The 15,608-nt window shown below is 49.8% G+C and overlaps 1 protein-coding gene across 5 annotated transcripts in view; it reads right to left on the reverse strand.

Moving 5' to 3' along the window:
- Positions 1-15,333, reverse strand: part of ARHGEF7 (Rho guanine nucleotide exchange factor 7) — a 129,255-nt gene extending 113,922 nt beyond the window's left edge. For 2 of the 5 annotated variants that reach the window (XM_075740003.1, XM_075740040.1), the window contains exons 1-2: positions 14,998-15,333; positions 479-565 (exon numbers count right to left, since the gene is read on the reverse strand). In XM_075740003.1, the coding sequence (XP_075596118.1) occupies positions 479-565; positions 14,998-15,162 (252 nt within the window). In that variant the 5' untranslated portion in view covers positions 15,163-15,333. Of the gene's footprint in view, positions 1-478; positions 566-661; positions 814-14,997 lie in introns of those variants that run through there. The other 3 variants (XM_075740030.1, XM_075740012.1, XM_075740048.1) reach the window with 3 other exon arrangements.
- Positions 15,334-15,608: the final 275 nt, after the last annotated feature.

Raw genomic sequence — 15,608 nt, forward strand, 5'->3', positions numbered from 1 at the left:
TGACAGAGGGCCGGGCCGCAGCCTCCCTCAGCGCTCGGTAAAGGCGAGCCGAGGCCCTTACATGCCCCTTCCCCCTTCCTTCCACGCGGTACGGCACATTCTGCACTCACGCCGCCGGCAAGCCAAGCCAAGCCAAGCCATCCCGCGGCGATGGACGGGAGGCCCGGCCGGGGCGCAGCCGCCACCGAGACCCATCGGTCAGCGGAGAGGCCGCGGAGGTTTCCCCGTCGCCCCCCCCCCCCCAACCCGGACCCGCAGCCAGGGGAGGGGCGCCCGCCACCATCTTGTCAGCCGCCCGCCACCGGCCGCCCCCGCGTCCCCGGGCACAAAGGGAGGGCACCGCCGCCTGCCGTGGCGCCGGGCGGGTAGAGGGAGGCAGAGAAATCCCCCCACCCTCGGGGATCGAGCCGGGCACCCCCAGCCCGGGCAACCCTCCCGGCCCCGCTGGGCGCTGCCTGCCGCCGCCCCCTCGACTCACCTCCAGGCGGAGGGAGGCACCGCAGCCCCGCAGGAATTCGCGGATGTTGCTCAGGCACTCGCCCTCCGTCCGCGGCTCCGGGTACACCTGCAAGAGAAGAGGCGGACGGCTCAGCGCGGGGAGCGGCGGGGAGCGGCACAGCGCAGCACGGCAGCCCCCGCCCCGCCGCTCCCCTCCCCTCACCTCCCGCTCCCTCTGCAAACGGCGGCGGCGCCGATCGCTCCCAGTGAAGGGGTTGAACCGGGAAGTAAACACGGAGCACAGGAAATGGCGTGCGAGGGCAGGGGGCGGCGGGCAGGAGCGCGGGTTGGGGTGCCCCGGCCAGGCGCAGCCCCGGGCGGCTCTGCCCCGCCGCGGGGAGGGGAGGAAAGGGGAGGGAAAGCCCGGCCCGGCCCGCCCCCGCCCCGCCCCGGCTGCAGCCGCAGGCCCGGCCGGCGAGAAGGCGGGGAGCCCCGATGGCAGTGCTCCCAGGCCTCGCCGCTGAGGAGTCTTTAATTATTTTATTATTTTTTTTAAATAATAGTACAGAATCCCCGCGCCGTTAAGGCTTCGGGCTGCAGGGTGATGCGGTGCGGTGCCCCGGGCTGAGGGGCTGGAGGAGGGGCAGCCAGGACACAGCCCCTCCTCGGGATGGTCCGTGTCGTTTGTGGGGCTGCCAGCGCCCCCGTTGTTCTGACTTCGGTTCACCCTTAAGTATTGGGTTTCTAACGAGGAAGTATATCAGAAATGCCCCATAGACCTCAGCGGAAAAATATCAGTACCCAGAGTTAATAATCTACCAATTCCAGGGGCCGATGTTAACGACCTTGTTTATTTGCAGTGAGTTAAACAGCTGCAGTCACTTCCCACCCCAGAAGAAAAGCACCTTCATGAAGAGGAAAACCCTGACTGAATTTAAGAGAGGAGAGCTTTTGGAAAGGGGAACATGAGGTTCATTCCAAACATTGCATCAAGCTGAAACCAAGGTAGTGCCTTCCCATATGTTCATATGATGTCAAAGGTATTTCTGACCCTGGGATACCGCAAAAATGAACAGATACAACAGCACGACAGGCTGAACCTGGTACAAAGAAATTTAAAACACAGGTCACTATCACTTTCTAAGCACAAAATTCAGTTTTAAAATAAAGCCACTATGTTGTAATACAAGGAATTTGGTAGCTATATGAGTTGAAGAATTTTCCTGTCCTCAAGCAAGCATATTCCCCAACCAAACTCCTCAAATTGTCTGGTATTATGATAAACCACTGTGGGTTAAGAATAACCCTTTTACTCCACACCCCCCCCCCCCCCAAAAAAAAAAACAAACCCAAACCATAAAGGGAATGCCAAAGAAGTCCTACGTGAGTACAAGAGTCCAAAAGATGATCTCAGTAAATTCAGAAAGCATACAAATGGTGGGAGAACCCTCCTGGAAACATGAAGAGCATCGTTAGTATTTCCATGGAAGTTGATGCTTCTAGTATGCCCCCTTCTCCATATTCCTAATACTTATACAATAATTTCATAGTTGCAGTTTATAATTTTGTTTTCTTAAATTATTTGCGTAATTACTGTTTTCAATCTCCCTTTATACTCAACTCTTTTTTGCACCCACAATTTCCTTGGTTGTTTGTACTTCATCAAGGCCTCTTTTCATTCTGAGAAACCTTAAAATTACTTCTACTCCCCAAACAAGAATAACCTCAAGAAATCACAGCAAATCTAGATTTCTCTTAAGAGAAGCAAATGTCTCATAACATAATCCACATTAATACTCCTTATTCCCAAAGCCCCCACATGTTAAGTGCAGAACTCAGTCATTGTAAGAAACCCAGATATAGATACTACTACCTCATAAAACACTGCACAATACCTGGAAACAGGCCCCAAAAAAAAGGGTAAGGAGGGACATCTGGTTAGAAGAGGGTAAAAACTTCCAGTTAAAGATTAAAGAACAAGAAAAGAAAACCCAAACCCTGCAAATTGTCCTCTTTCAGGTCTGGAAGTTTAAAATACATGCCAAAGACACGTCTGCGAGACCTCAGCCCTACCAGCACTCTAATGCGTGTTTCCAGTTAAAAAAATCATCTTGCCTCAAAAGGGTAAAATAAGTTATGGTAAATCTTTAGAAATGCCATTTCTTCTCTCACAAAGCTAGGGCACAGACTTCAGGGGCAATGCGAGAAGCAGGCTATGTTCTCTCAGCTCTGTGGCCACAGTGGCATTTTTATCTAGCAGGAGATGGAAGCATACGTAAAGATTTTAAAAATATCTTAGCATTTGTATCCTGCTGGAAATTTAAAGTGTTAATGATCCCATAAAAAGAAGAAAACCTGTTAAGTTATTTACCTGGGAAATCTTAATGTGATTCTGGCAACCTTCCCCTACAGATGGCTGAGAAACACATGAGGGACCTGAGTAACAAACTCAGCCCCCCTGGCAGAATCTCAAAGTGCAATTATGTCGGCCAAGCCCATGTTAAAGTCACACTTATGGTATATGACATCCTTTACATACAGTTATAGGAAGCTCAGGAGGGTAACCTCTCTCTCATAGATCACATTTGTAGCCTTACAGACTATTCAAAATGTAACAGAACATAAATGCAAGCAGATCACAGGCAGGTAAATTCTAGTCTGCCTGAAGGATGGCAGATACATTCAGAGAGAAAGGATAACCAAAATAAAATTAAAGTAGGGTCATATTCCAAAATTACTTGGCTTAATGAAAAGAAGATTGCATGTACATAAAGCCAATGAAATAAAGAGGTTACATCTTTTCCTCTCCAATATTTGCTTCATCCTCTCGCTTTCACAGACCAACACCGTTAGTTCATTAATAGGGGCTGTCTTCTTCTTCTATGTCTGTACATCTCCTAGTACAAAGAGGCCTCAGTGTCCAACTGGAACCTCTATGTGCTGTAGTAATACAAATAAAAAAGGTTCATAATAATTAGAAAAGACAAGGATTCCAGAGAGACCTAACAGATTCTTAATTAGGGACCGGGGCTCCACGATGGAATCCAAAGAGACAAGTGGAAGGTAATACACAGAGCAGCAACAGTTTAAACCTTCTTTGTGGTTCAGGTACAGGTTCTGATTAAGATTTAATCTCTCGGGGAGTAGTTCTGGAAATCATGGATGGTTCAATGAGGACACTTACGTGATGCACTGCAGCTATCAAGGAGCGGAGCACGTTTTCTACCATCCAGAAAAGATGGAGAACAATGTAGGATACAAATAGATGGTACCTGGCTAAATGTTACATCCCTTTTGATCAGTTAAAATCTATGATTTCAATCAACAACAACAACGAATGCATAAAAAAGGGCAATGCTGAGACAGGCAGTATCAAGAAAAGGTACAACAGGGGTGGTCTTAGAAAAAATGAAAAAGGCTACCATTAGTGCATTTGGACAGGGAAAGTGTATGAAGAAAATAAGCAAGGAATCTGTAAAATAATGGGTTTAAAAGAAAAAAAAAAACCACAATCTTTTGATTGCAATGAGTAAACACAAGAAATTAATAAAAGGGAGGAGACATCTTCAGCTATATGTATGGGAAACCAGCTGTTTGCTTGCATTTATCTGCTGAACAAGTTGACAAAATGGGTCAAAGGAGGAGGGGTGTATTAAGTCTTTAAATATAAACCGGAATCTACCAGGAGGGCAATAGGAAGAGATTGAATGACAGCAGGTTTACTACATAAAAGTTAAAAAAAAATCAATCATTTATCTAGCATGACATATAATATGTACAACATGATTTACTATGTAAGAAGACTATCTCAGTTACTACAAAGCAGTAACTAATAGAGAACAGGTAGCTGCAAACTAGTGGGCATGTCCAGCAGACACTTAAAAATATCCTGTTCAGTACAGCTGCCGAAGACTCATCCCTCAAGTAGGGATACTAGGGGGAAACCTCATAAAGAATGAGCATCACAGAACAATGTAATCACTAAGGGAGGTGGTGTAGGGACAGTGTGGATGAGGGTGCTATCCTCTGTCACAACGTGCTGGATCATTTTCCCACACCCTGTTCATCCTGCCTGGAGCCTTCTACACGGTATCTGCCTTGCAGCAGGCAACAGTTTTCTCTCCAGGTTTCAGAACACCTTGTGCACACTGAGCATTACCGCAATCTAATCAGTAAAAATACTATAAATTAACAACGCAGGAAAGTTAATGAAAGGGTTCTATTGATCCTATTCAGTCCCACAGCAGCCGTGTTTTGTGTCTAGCCCCTTTGAGTGGCTAAGGCACAACAACATCAAGGTCAACTGACCTTCCAATGGAGGCAAACACCTCCTGCACAAGCGCTGCAGGCTAGGGTTTGTCACCAGGGTTTGTGTTCAGGGATAAAATGAGATTAAAAAAAAATAATGAGGAGGAAGCCAAGCCATTCTCACACTAACCTGGGCTGCGAAGCTGCAGGTGATTCACTGTCCAGTGACTCCTGCAGGTTCCTTCCCTCCCACCGCTCCCAGCTGTGTTACCTCCTGTCTGCTCCTGCACCCGTGCCCAGCAGGGCCCATCCCTTGGGGCATTCGAGTTTCCTGCTCCATCCTCCGTCCCAGAGCACTCACCCTCACAAATTGCACCCAGCAGGGAAGGAAAAGAAAGAGTGGCGTCACGACAGCATTCCCTATAGCTACATGGGAGGACATCATCTGCTTCTTGGGGAAGAATCCATTGCTAGGGACGGATGGCAGGTGCGGAGCTCTGTCCGTAATGAGTGAGCAGAACTGGGCTCAGAGGACTGCAGATGGAGCCCCATGCTCCTCCCAGGACAGCAGGAGTCACAGATGCACTTTAAAAGTCACATCTTCCACATCTGTAAGTGAGGAGCACCCTGCAGTTGAGCCCAACCGCTTCATGGATCACACGTCTTGCTGGTGGCATTAGATGACATTAGGAGAATGCTACGTTTAAACTAAAAACACGGATCAAGATTCTCAGCAAGGCACAGCTTTGTTTTAAAATTAGGTGTCTTGGTGGAGCACCAGATCTTACCACAATACTGTTTCTGCAGTTCTGTAGCTCTTTAGTACTTATTTTTCCCAACCTATAAAACCTGCTGCCCACAAACTCTTCAATAATAAGCCATGCAGCAGTTACTGTGTGCTAGACATCCGTATTTTGGCATGAGAAAACCCGTGCTTTTACAGCAGCAGGCAGTCAGCACACATACTATGAGCTAGATCTAGTAAAAGACTGAAGCTTTTACGAGCCATGCACTAAGGTACTCAAATTTTAAATCTCCAGGGTTCACCCAAGAATTCACACAAGGTCTGCATACAGCACAGAGGAAAGGAGGTGCCTTAAAATACACACTAAACTTCTTATATGCTGAGAAGGATACCTGGCCTTGAAGTTAACCAAGAGCTAAGACACAGCAGAAGGCAAAAGCAAGAGTGTACCTATGTTCTTGACCCCCCCCCGGGATTTTAACACAGGGAGCCTTCTGCTTAGTGTCCCAAACTCCAGCCATCTCCTGCACTTACAAGTGTACTTTGAGTGTCCTTTGGAAGAACTCAACAGCGCACCCTCTCTGAGAAGTGATAGGTGCCCACTTTTTATGAAATAATTTAGCATGGAGATTCCAAACCTCTTGCCCTTGGACACCACTATTAGTGACAGCCACAGCAGCAGCTCTTCGATCCCACTGCTTTGCTCCACAGCCTTCAGCATGGCTGACCCCACACCTGAGACTCTTCTGCTGCACACCCTATATCACCACACCAGTCCCTGTACCCCACCCTTCCATCTGTCCCACCTCAGACCACATGACACCACCTTCCAAACCAGCAACTCCAACCCCACATTTAGCCCTACTCTTCTACCACTAAACCTTATCCCACCACCCTTCCTTTACTGTCCAATGGGACATACTGACTCATCAGCCACAGCTCCATGCTCCCTCAACTTCCACCCTGCTATGGCACCTGAAATCAGGAGCACCATGGTTGACTGAAGACTCCTTCAGGTCTTGGAGTTCTTCCCCTGCACATGTTCAGAAATGCTCATCTGCTTGACCAGCCTTCATTAATAGTGACCGACATTCAAACACAGTGACCTTCTGCTTTAGCTGCTTCAGCCCCTTATTGGAAATAGCCCTCAAAAACTAAGTTCAGCTAAGTTTGCAAGGGAAATTTACAGTTTGGTTAAAATGCCAGCTGGGTCTGTGGCAGCCTTGATAAATTGGTTCTTTGAGTCTTACACATCAACTAGAGCCACGTTTTTTCTTTAATCTGCCCTGTGAAAATGATACTGTAAAACTGATACAGCTGTTTCAGCTCATCCTTTCAGATGCGCACCTGTATTAAACAATGTTCAGGAAAACAGTATGTTCTTTGCAGTGGAAGTGCTGTACTTTTGTTACTTCCCTTGGACCTTGATCAAATTCCCATCAAAGTCTATAAACTGACTCCCATGGAGTGGGTACGTGACCTAGCGGTCGTCGGGACATTCCAGACGGTACCTAGTACGTGACCTAGTACGTCAGGACATTCCAGACGGTACTTTTGTTTTCTCAAGTTTCCATTATATTTTTGTATTTCACACAAAAAAACTACATTAAGACAGCATTAAGAAACTGAGAATGCCAAGCACGTAAAACTTAGCAAATACAAGACTGACAGCTGCCTTTGCAACTGCAATAATGAACCACTTGCAGGCCCACCTTGTGAACTGAACTTGGCCGGAGTCCTACTGCAACACACACACGGGAGCGTGCATGAAGAATTTTACATATACACATAAGAGGATCTAGTTACAGCTGGAGGAGTAATCTTCTTTCCAGCATCTCCTAAATGCTGAGAACTAATATTCCTAATTCTTGTGGTTTTGCTTATTTTCTTGCTATTTTAAAGAAAAGGAGGAAATCAGCTAGCATGCAAACCGTCACCAACCCCGTGCAGTATTATCAGCCTCACGCTGCGGAGCTCCAGGGATGCCAGCACTAAGGTTCCCACAGGAAGACCAGCTCTGAAGTCAGCGAGTGGAAAAAGCTTGGTGAAGTGCTGCTCCAGGTGTAGCAGCATTTGGGCAGCGCTTGGCGAGAACCTACCTAAAGCCGTGTTTTGGGAGCTCCGTTCGCTGGCGTTCCCCTGCAAAGGGAGGCTGGCGGGTAGGGATTTTGCACCCCTTCTCACGTAAACCCTGCAGCGCTTCCTGCGCAGCATCACTGTTTTGATGCAGCACGAGCTTGGGCTTCAGGAGTCCAATCACTCAGGGTTTGTTTACACTGGGAGAGCTCTGCTGCTAGATATGTTGGCATCGCTCCTCGGTGTGGATGTAACATATGCCAGAGAGGGAATTCCTCTGCCAGTCTAACGGTACCGCTTCCCCCACCGACATTAACGAAGCCAACAAAAACACTTCTCTGTCAGCACAGCTGCACCGGAGGCTTGGGGGGTGCATGTGTACGATTTTTCTGCTTTTTCACCCTCTCTGTGCATGAAAATATTCTGTAGGACTATCAAAGCTCTACGGTGGAGACCCCCTCCCAGGCAAGCTGCCAACATCGTCCGGCGGCACTCGCTGCAGATCAGGTAAATGCAGACCTAAACGAAATGCTCTCAGACCCAAGCAGCGTTTCACGGTCCAAGAGGAGACCGGGTGCCAAAGGTCTGTCCGTGGTGAGGAGCGGTGTGACGGGAACTTCTTGCAGATGAGGCCGGCCACCCCTCTGCAGTGCCGGTGGTGAGTGATGGCAGCAACCAGGTCATACTGAGAGATGTGGAGAGAAGGTGCTTTGTTCCATGCAGTGAAGTCAGGGAGAGCGCAGGAGTGTCACGCTGGCTGAGGATCAGGGAGTGAAGCACAGCCAGCCAAGGTGCAAGACTGACGCCACTTCCACGCTGCCAGCTCACAGTATTTTTGCAAGCCCTGTCATGGTTGAAATGTTTTAAGGTTCCAGCTCTTCAAATCACAGCCACTGGGTAACAACTAATTAAAATTGTTAAGAAAGAGGTATATTGAATTCCCCTCAGTGGTTCAAAGCCAGATTTTAAGTACATATATGTGTATATATGTATATTTATATATATATAAATACACTTACACACATATATAATTTGTAAACTTCGATTTTCAAGCCAGACTTCCAGTATTTCTAAGGCTTGAATTACAATCTTAAACATTTTCAGCTGAACGATGCAGTGCCCTCAGCCACCAGCACGCAGCAGTAACCAGGGGGAGTGTGCTGCTGGCATCCCCACAGCTCTTCCTTTTCCCCACACAGGCACAACGTTTGGAGGATGGTCCGGGTAGCAGCAGGGCACCTGAGAGCTAAGGAATTGCTTTTCTTTTGTCCACATTATGCACAGACATAGAAAGAACATACCAAGAAACTGTGGAAAGGACATTAACGAGAGCAAGACCAGCAAAACTACGTTAACTTTTTGTATTTTCTCACAAAAACAATTTAATCGCCAACAGTTTCCTTCATTTCCCCCCTCTTCTCAGGATCTGGCATGTCCTTATTTAATTCAGTGTAGACCCTTATGCATTAACAGGGTCTGCTTTTCAGGGAAAAAGACAGCAAACGCAGATACAAGCCCTCTGCTTCCTCAGCGCACACAGGCAGACGGTGTTTCTCTGGATAACATCCCAGTCACCAGAATTACAGAGCCAGTGCATAGATGGGAAAAGCACGGGCATTCTCCTTCCATGCATCCGTGCATCCCTGCACTCACAAGGCAACAGGAGTGAAGTGGCAAATGACAACATGGCCAACTCCGTAACAGGACTGAACAATCCCGTAAGAAGCTCACAGTGACACTTCGGAGAACAGCACGTATTGAGGAAAAAGGCACCCTAACAACTTCGCTTGGGATAACTTTCGCCTGGCGCTAGGCTCGACCTTGCAGTGCTTCCACGCTGGAGCAAAAGCATCCGCACGCACGCCTGCGCTCCCCAAGCACGCAGCCACAGCAGGCACAGCTGCCCAGAACCGATTATTCTTGCCAGAAGCACAATAATCTCCTTGGGAGGCTCTACGTAAGGACTATTGCCGGGGGGAGAGAACATACGCACATTAAAATGCAGATTTTTGCTTCCTGCCTCCCAGGTCTAGTCTTACGATGACCTTCTGCTGCTGCTGTTCTAATACCAGCGTCTGCACTACCTTCCTGATGGACTCCAGTCAGCAAAGGCAGGACAGTCCTTTGGTTCAGCCCAACAGACCTCGATAACCTCAGCAGGGCTGCAGGGGCAGAGCCATCCTGCCAGAAGAATTTCCCAAATTCAGACTGCTAAGGGGCAACCAGCACCTGGCAACTGCTACCTTAGGAGTAACCTCTGCACCACTGGTGGGATGCTCCCCACCATTCCTGAGCTCTGCCTGGGCTCCACAGTCAGCTCACAGCCAGCAATGCAATCTCTGCAGAGGTTATCGGGCTATAAAAATCACTGCTTGTTACTACCTCTGGCTCCCCAACACCCTCCTTTTCTTCTCCCTTTGCAAATGCTTGAAACACCACATTTGGGGCACACCTTGTCACAACATGACACTAGTAGCTGGTCCTCATACATCCATGTGAAATCAGAGACAAATGCAGATAAATCTCCCCTTGGCGGAGCCGTAGGGGCACAGACCTGTGGCAAGGACAAGGCTGGCGAGACAGCTGCCACGTGTGGCAGCCTGAACCCTCCTTTTGGGGACTTTGGCTCTTCTTCAGTGCTTGCACTCACACACAGCAACTCATTTGCCTTGTGAGTCACAGAGTGCTAATTTCTTCCTAAACTACAATTCGGAACGCCTCGGTTAGCCAAAGACCTCCATCATTAAAAAGAGAATTATACTAATACACCAGGTATTTATAAAAAGATCCTAATCTTTGCTCCCATCAGTCCAGATACTATCCCAAATAATAACCAAATTAATGTCGACACTGGTGCCCAATCCTCCAGACAGAGAACGAAGTTTTCCTCCAGCCATGCACCAAGTCCCAGCCAGCAAGAACGAGCCGGATTTATTTTCCCAGGGCCAGCCTCGTGCCGCTCCTCTCGCGCCTCAGGAGATGTGGGAGCAGCGAGAGGAAGCGGCTGTGTTTTGGATCGGCCTCCCACGCGCAGCAGAGCATCTTCTGGCTTGTTTAATCCTACACTCGGTGCAACGGCTGGGGACAGTCTGTTCGACAGAGGGGGGGCCAAGGCGTGCGAGACCCATCACACTTCCCCCTCCCCTGGCTTCAAAGCGCTGAACCAGCTGCTCTCATCCCCTCCAGGAGCCCCTAACAGGAGAGGGGGGGACCGCGAAGTGCCAAATGGCCGCTGCATCGCATCCCCCGATTCGTCTTCCCTATTTTCCCTGAACGGAACAAAGCTGCCCTCAAAATGATGCTTTCTGTCGAACAGCTGACCAAAAATGAAAGTACAAACAAAACTTAATGGAGCGCGAAGCCTCATATGACAAGGAAAATTCCCGCTCCAGTTCTGATCTCTGTTTACAACGTCAAAAGTGGGTCAAACCGGTCTGTGATGGAGGAATCTGTTCGGAAAATGATCTCGGCGAGGAAAAGCATCTCCGCGGCAGACAACTGCGCTGCAATGCTTCCACCGGGATCCTCTCCTCTGCCATCAAAGTAACTCAAATTTACAATGCAGGGTCGAAACCCTGTAAAATGAAACCACGTCTTTTCATTCAAACGCCGAGAATTCAGCAATCCCCTACCCTTTAGGGCTGATCCACTGACCAGTGTGTTTCAGTACAGATCTCTGTGCTTTAAAAAACTAAGACATGGCTGGGTTTGGTCAGGGTCGGGGGAAGCTGTTGTGTTTTTTGTTGGGTTTGGGGTTTTTGTGGTGTTTGGTGGTTTTTTTTTAATAACTGCTCTCCTTTTTGTTCCTTTCCCATGTTCAGGGTAAGGTTATTGAGCCCTACCATCACGCTGCCTAACCCAACTATTTTCTTTTACCCTGTCATGTTCTCTCTCCAAATGCAAAGGAACCACAATGACATTAAATGGGAGCCCAACAATCAGAGAAACAGTCTGAAAAAACATTACTTTCCAAAGCACCTTCATTCAGAGTTCTTAGAATCCGGTGAATTTAATATCTGTCCTTTGCTGCTGTTCAAGATAGAAGATGACTGTAATGTAAACAAATTTTGCTAAAATTTCCTGACAAGAAGCTCCGTATGTTATTCTGTGCAAGGATGGTATACAAATCACAGCAATGTAAAGGAAGAACATACTAACCAGCCTTGAAACCCACTAATTTATCGACTTAAGAAAAATCTGTTCTTTGACCTTCAAGTGCTTGATTCCTTTTATGGTCACACAACATTTATTTATTAGAAATCTTCTACTAATTATTCTCAGGATACCCAGAGGCTTTAAAAAGCACAAAATGCCAAAAAAATGTATTATTACATTTCTGCACATACTGAATCCTGTTTCTAAACAGTTTTCGAAAGAAAGAAATGCATTTATAGCCTTTTCTAGAAAATATCTTAAAAAACAACTGATAAACATTCCTTCTTATTTATAATTTTTTTTTTTTTAATGTTCTCTTTGGGCTTAGTTACTACTTTGTATTTACAGAAAAATGAGCTCTGCAAGTCTTCAAAGTGTCTGCTGATGTCAGATATTTATAGAAAGTTATGATCTCAAATGATTTTAAGAACTGAAACAGTCCACATCTGTGGGACAAGCCTTGTATCTTTTAGACTTCAAAATTGTCTAGTTTGAACTGGAGGCTTTCAGGACATATAAGGAATAAAAGGGCTCATATTTCAAATGCACTCAGTATAAAAGCATGTGAGGTAAATGAACAGTAGTAGCAAAAAAGAAATTGATAAAAAATAACAGAATACAGGGAAGGATGTAAATTTTGAATGTTTTTATTAGTAAAAAAATGAAACAGAAAAACAAGGTATTATCAAAACAGCTCAGACTTATAATGGTAGCTGAGAGCATGAAAGAAGTAGGTGGTATATAGCCTGAGTTCATAGAAAAAAAATACTCAAAAAGTTGGATGAGAAAATGAGTTCATGAGTCTCAGACACACCTATGAATTAGAAAGTGCCATGTGAAAGGCCCACAAAAATAAGTACAGTTCCCCTCACAAAAGAGCCCCTAAAAAAAAAAAAAGAAAAAAAATTCAAAAAGGGTTATTTCTTCCCAGACTTTAACTAAGCCAAAGCCGGAGGAGACACACTAGGTTGGCACGGACCTCCTGCAGCCGCCTGCCCCAGCACCCTGCTGGATGCGGGGCGAGCTCAGGGAGGTGGGAGGCTGCGAAGCACCTGCTTCTCTCCCGCCCCGGCTGCCGTCCCACCCGCCGCAAACCCCGCGCCTCCCCACCACGGGGTCCCTGATAAGCCCCCCAACAGCTCCTTGCAGGCCAGGCTGGGAGCGGAGTAGGCTGTGGGGAGCTGTGCCCCTCCGCAAACGCTCCTCTGGGTGTGGGTGCCGTGAAGGGACCCCCTGCCCGAACACCAGAGGTATTCGCTCTTCTGACATGAAAAGAAAAAGGAGCCTCTCGTTCACAGAGACCGAGCCGCTCCTAGTTATAGCATACACAGAAAAGCATGTTAAGTTGGGAAATGCTGTTCTAACACTTATTTCTGTCATGCTTTTTTATTTATTTCGTTGTTCAGTAGAGGCCGTTTCCCAAATTGAGTTGAGGACCCCATTTTACTAGACTTGACAGCTGCACAAGGGGAAAGACCTTTTCTGCCCTGAAGCTCAGGACCCAAAGCCCAAGATTTTGGAGAGGTACTCAGAGAGGGTGCCTGGAGCGGTGCGGTGGAACGGGCTGCCAAGACCCTCCTCGGGCTTGGTGCCACCAGGCAAGAGAGCCTGGGGGCAAGGAGGCACAGGCAGAGCCTGCCCCAGCGGGTGGGCAGCGGGGGGGGGGGGTGTCCCCATGATGAAGGGGTCCCTGCCCTCAGCCCCACATCACACACCTCACCCCGGACAGTGGAGCAGGACATTTACCAGCTCCGGAGCTGCAGCTTACGGCCCAGCGTACTGGACAGCAGCTTGTACCTCGTGTACCACGGCCATAAAGCCACAGCATCTTGGCGGCGAGCACACGTCCTCTTTGGCTCCGTCACACAAACAGCCACTTCTGGGAACGTGGCGGTGGGGAAAGCTGGCGGCAGCGGCTGTGGCTTCAGCTGTCCCAGCTAGCTCCACTGGCCACTGTGGGGGACCCTGAGTTACCCACACTTGCACTGCTGCCGACATGCCGGCCCCGCTCTCATCGCTTCCATCGTCCGGTGATGGCACCGTGGGCTCCTGCGGGGTTTCCGTATCCCCACGCTGCCTCCTAATTTGATTGTGATTTTAGGAGGGCAGGAATGACCTACTACACCCAGTAGAGCGGGACTCCAGGCCGGGGCCAGGACCTCCGTGCTAAAGTACAACATAGACCAGTAACAATCCCAGTTGGTGGCAAACTAAAGAACTGAAAGGAGACAGCCCAGTCCAGTGCCCCACCGAGCTCAAAGCACTGGTTTTCAACTTTGTGGGTCAGCGGACTACTTGAAAAAGAGCCACAAAAGGTAACAAAAGCCCATTGTCAGCAGGCTCCAATGTGTGGAGTGGTCTGCCAGCTGCAAAAGGTGCAAAATATGGTGTTATTTTCAAGCAAGGAGTTTTCCCATCAGCCTGGCAGATGACCTTCATCAATCTTCTCTTCACCACCTCGTACTGGCTCGTAAGGAAAGTTTTGCCAATACGCGGGTCACTACGTGTGCTACATTGCTGAGCGCCAGGTGTGATAACGGCACCGACCCAAGTCTTGAGGCACAGTATCAAAAATAAACCCCCTTCCCTCCAGTTGAGCTACGACAGGAATTACGTACGCACACATAACACATAAAAGTTACCTGACAGAGTGCATTTTCTTCAAACGCAACGCAGAATAGAGCTGTAACGTGTTTTTTCAACCCGAAAAGCATGAGATTTTTTTTTTCCACAGGCTACCGAGCAGTAAAAGACCCAAATAACGCTAAAACAGCCTTCAAGAAAACTAAACATCAAAGATGAAGATGTCCTTCAGAGGCTGGAAGGGATGAGCTGAACCACCTCCCAAGTGAGGTGAGGCACCGACTGTTCCAGCAGTTGCGTAGACAAGTTTGCGGCCGGCTCGTAGCACGCCACAAAAGGTCCATAACGCGCCCCCCCCCCCCCAAAAAAAATGCTTCTCCCCTGCACATCCAGGACTTCGATTTGGAGAGCGGAGCAATTTTTTATGTAAAACACTTCCAAAATCGTGGCCCTGAAGGGGAAAGCCCTCTTCAGTCAGGCTGCCCGCTGCCGCTCCCCGCTCTCGCCCCGGCCCCCCCGGGCGCACGCCCGACCGGGGCTGAACCGCCCCCCGCCCCACCGCGCCCTTCACACACACACACACCCGCCCCCGGGACCGGGGGGATCCCCCCTCCCTCCCGCGCGGGCGGAGGCGGCGCGGGGGGCCCGGCGGCGGGCGAGGCCGGGTCCGGGGGCGGCGGGCCCGGCTGCACAAAGGGCGGCGGGGGGCGGCTGGGGCGGGGAGAGGAGGGGAGGGGGAACTGGGTACTTACTTTGTCTATGGTGCCCGGGAGCAGGCGGTCGAGCAGGCGGCAGAGCACCACCCCGTCCTTCAGGGAGGACTGGAGGAAGCCCTCGGGGTCGGAGATGGTCTTTTTGGGCGACTCCAGCACGCCCAGGGCGATCAGCCACGTAACGGTCTGCTCCGCCGAATTCATGGCGGCGGTGGCGGCGGCGGGGCTGGGGTCGCGGCACCCCGCGCCTCGCGTGGGTTTTGTGTCTCCCCGGGCGGGGGCTTCAGGCGGAGGCCGGCGCCGCCCCCATGTGAATGCAGATGACGACGCCCCGGCCCCGCCGCCGCCGCCGCTACAGACACATGCAGCTGCAGTGCCGCCTCCTCCCCGCCCCCCCCCCCGCCACCGCCGCCGCCGCCGCCGCCGCCGCCCCATGACATCACTGGCAGCGGCGGCAGGCGGCCCCGCCGCGCGGGGGCAGCGCGCCCGCGGAGACCCGCTCTCCGCTCCGCACCGCTCCGCACCCCTTGGCCCCGCACCGCTCCGCGGGGACCCGCACCCAGAGGGGCGGGCGGTGGCTGCCCCCTAGCGGACGGACGGCGCCTCCGCGGGCGCGCAGCGGGACAACCGCGGCGGGAGGCAGCGCCGCA

The sequence above is a fragment of the Balearica regulorum genome, chromosome 1, assembly GCF_011004875.1.
Source record: "Balearica regulorum gibbericeps isolate bBalReg1 chromosome 1, bBalReg1.pri, whole genome shotgun sequence".
Lineage (NCBI taxonomy): Eukaryota > Metazoa > Chordata > Aves > Gruiformes > Gruidae > Balearica > Balearica regulorum.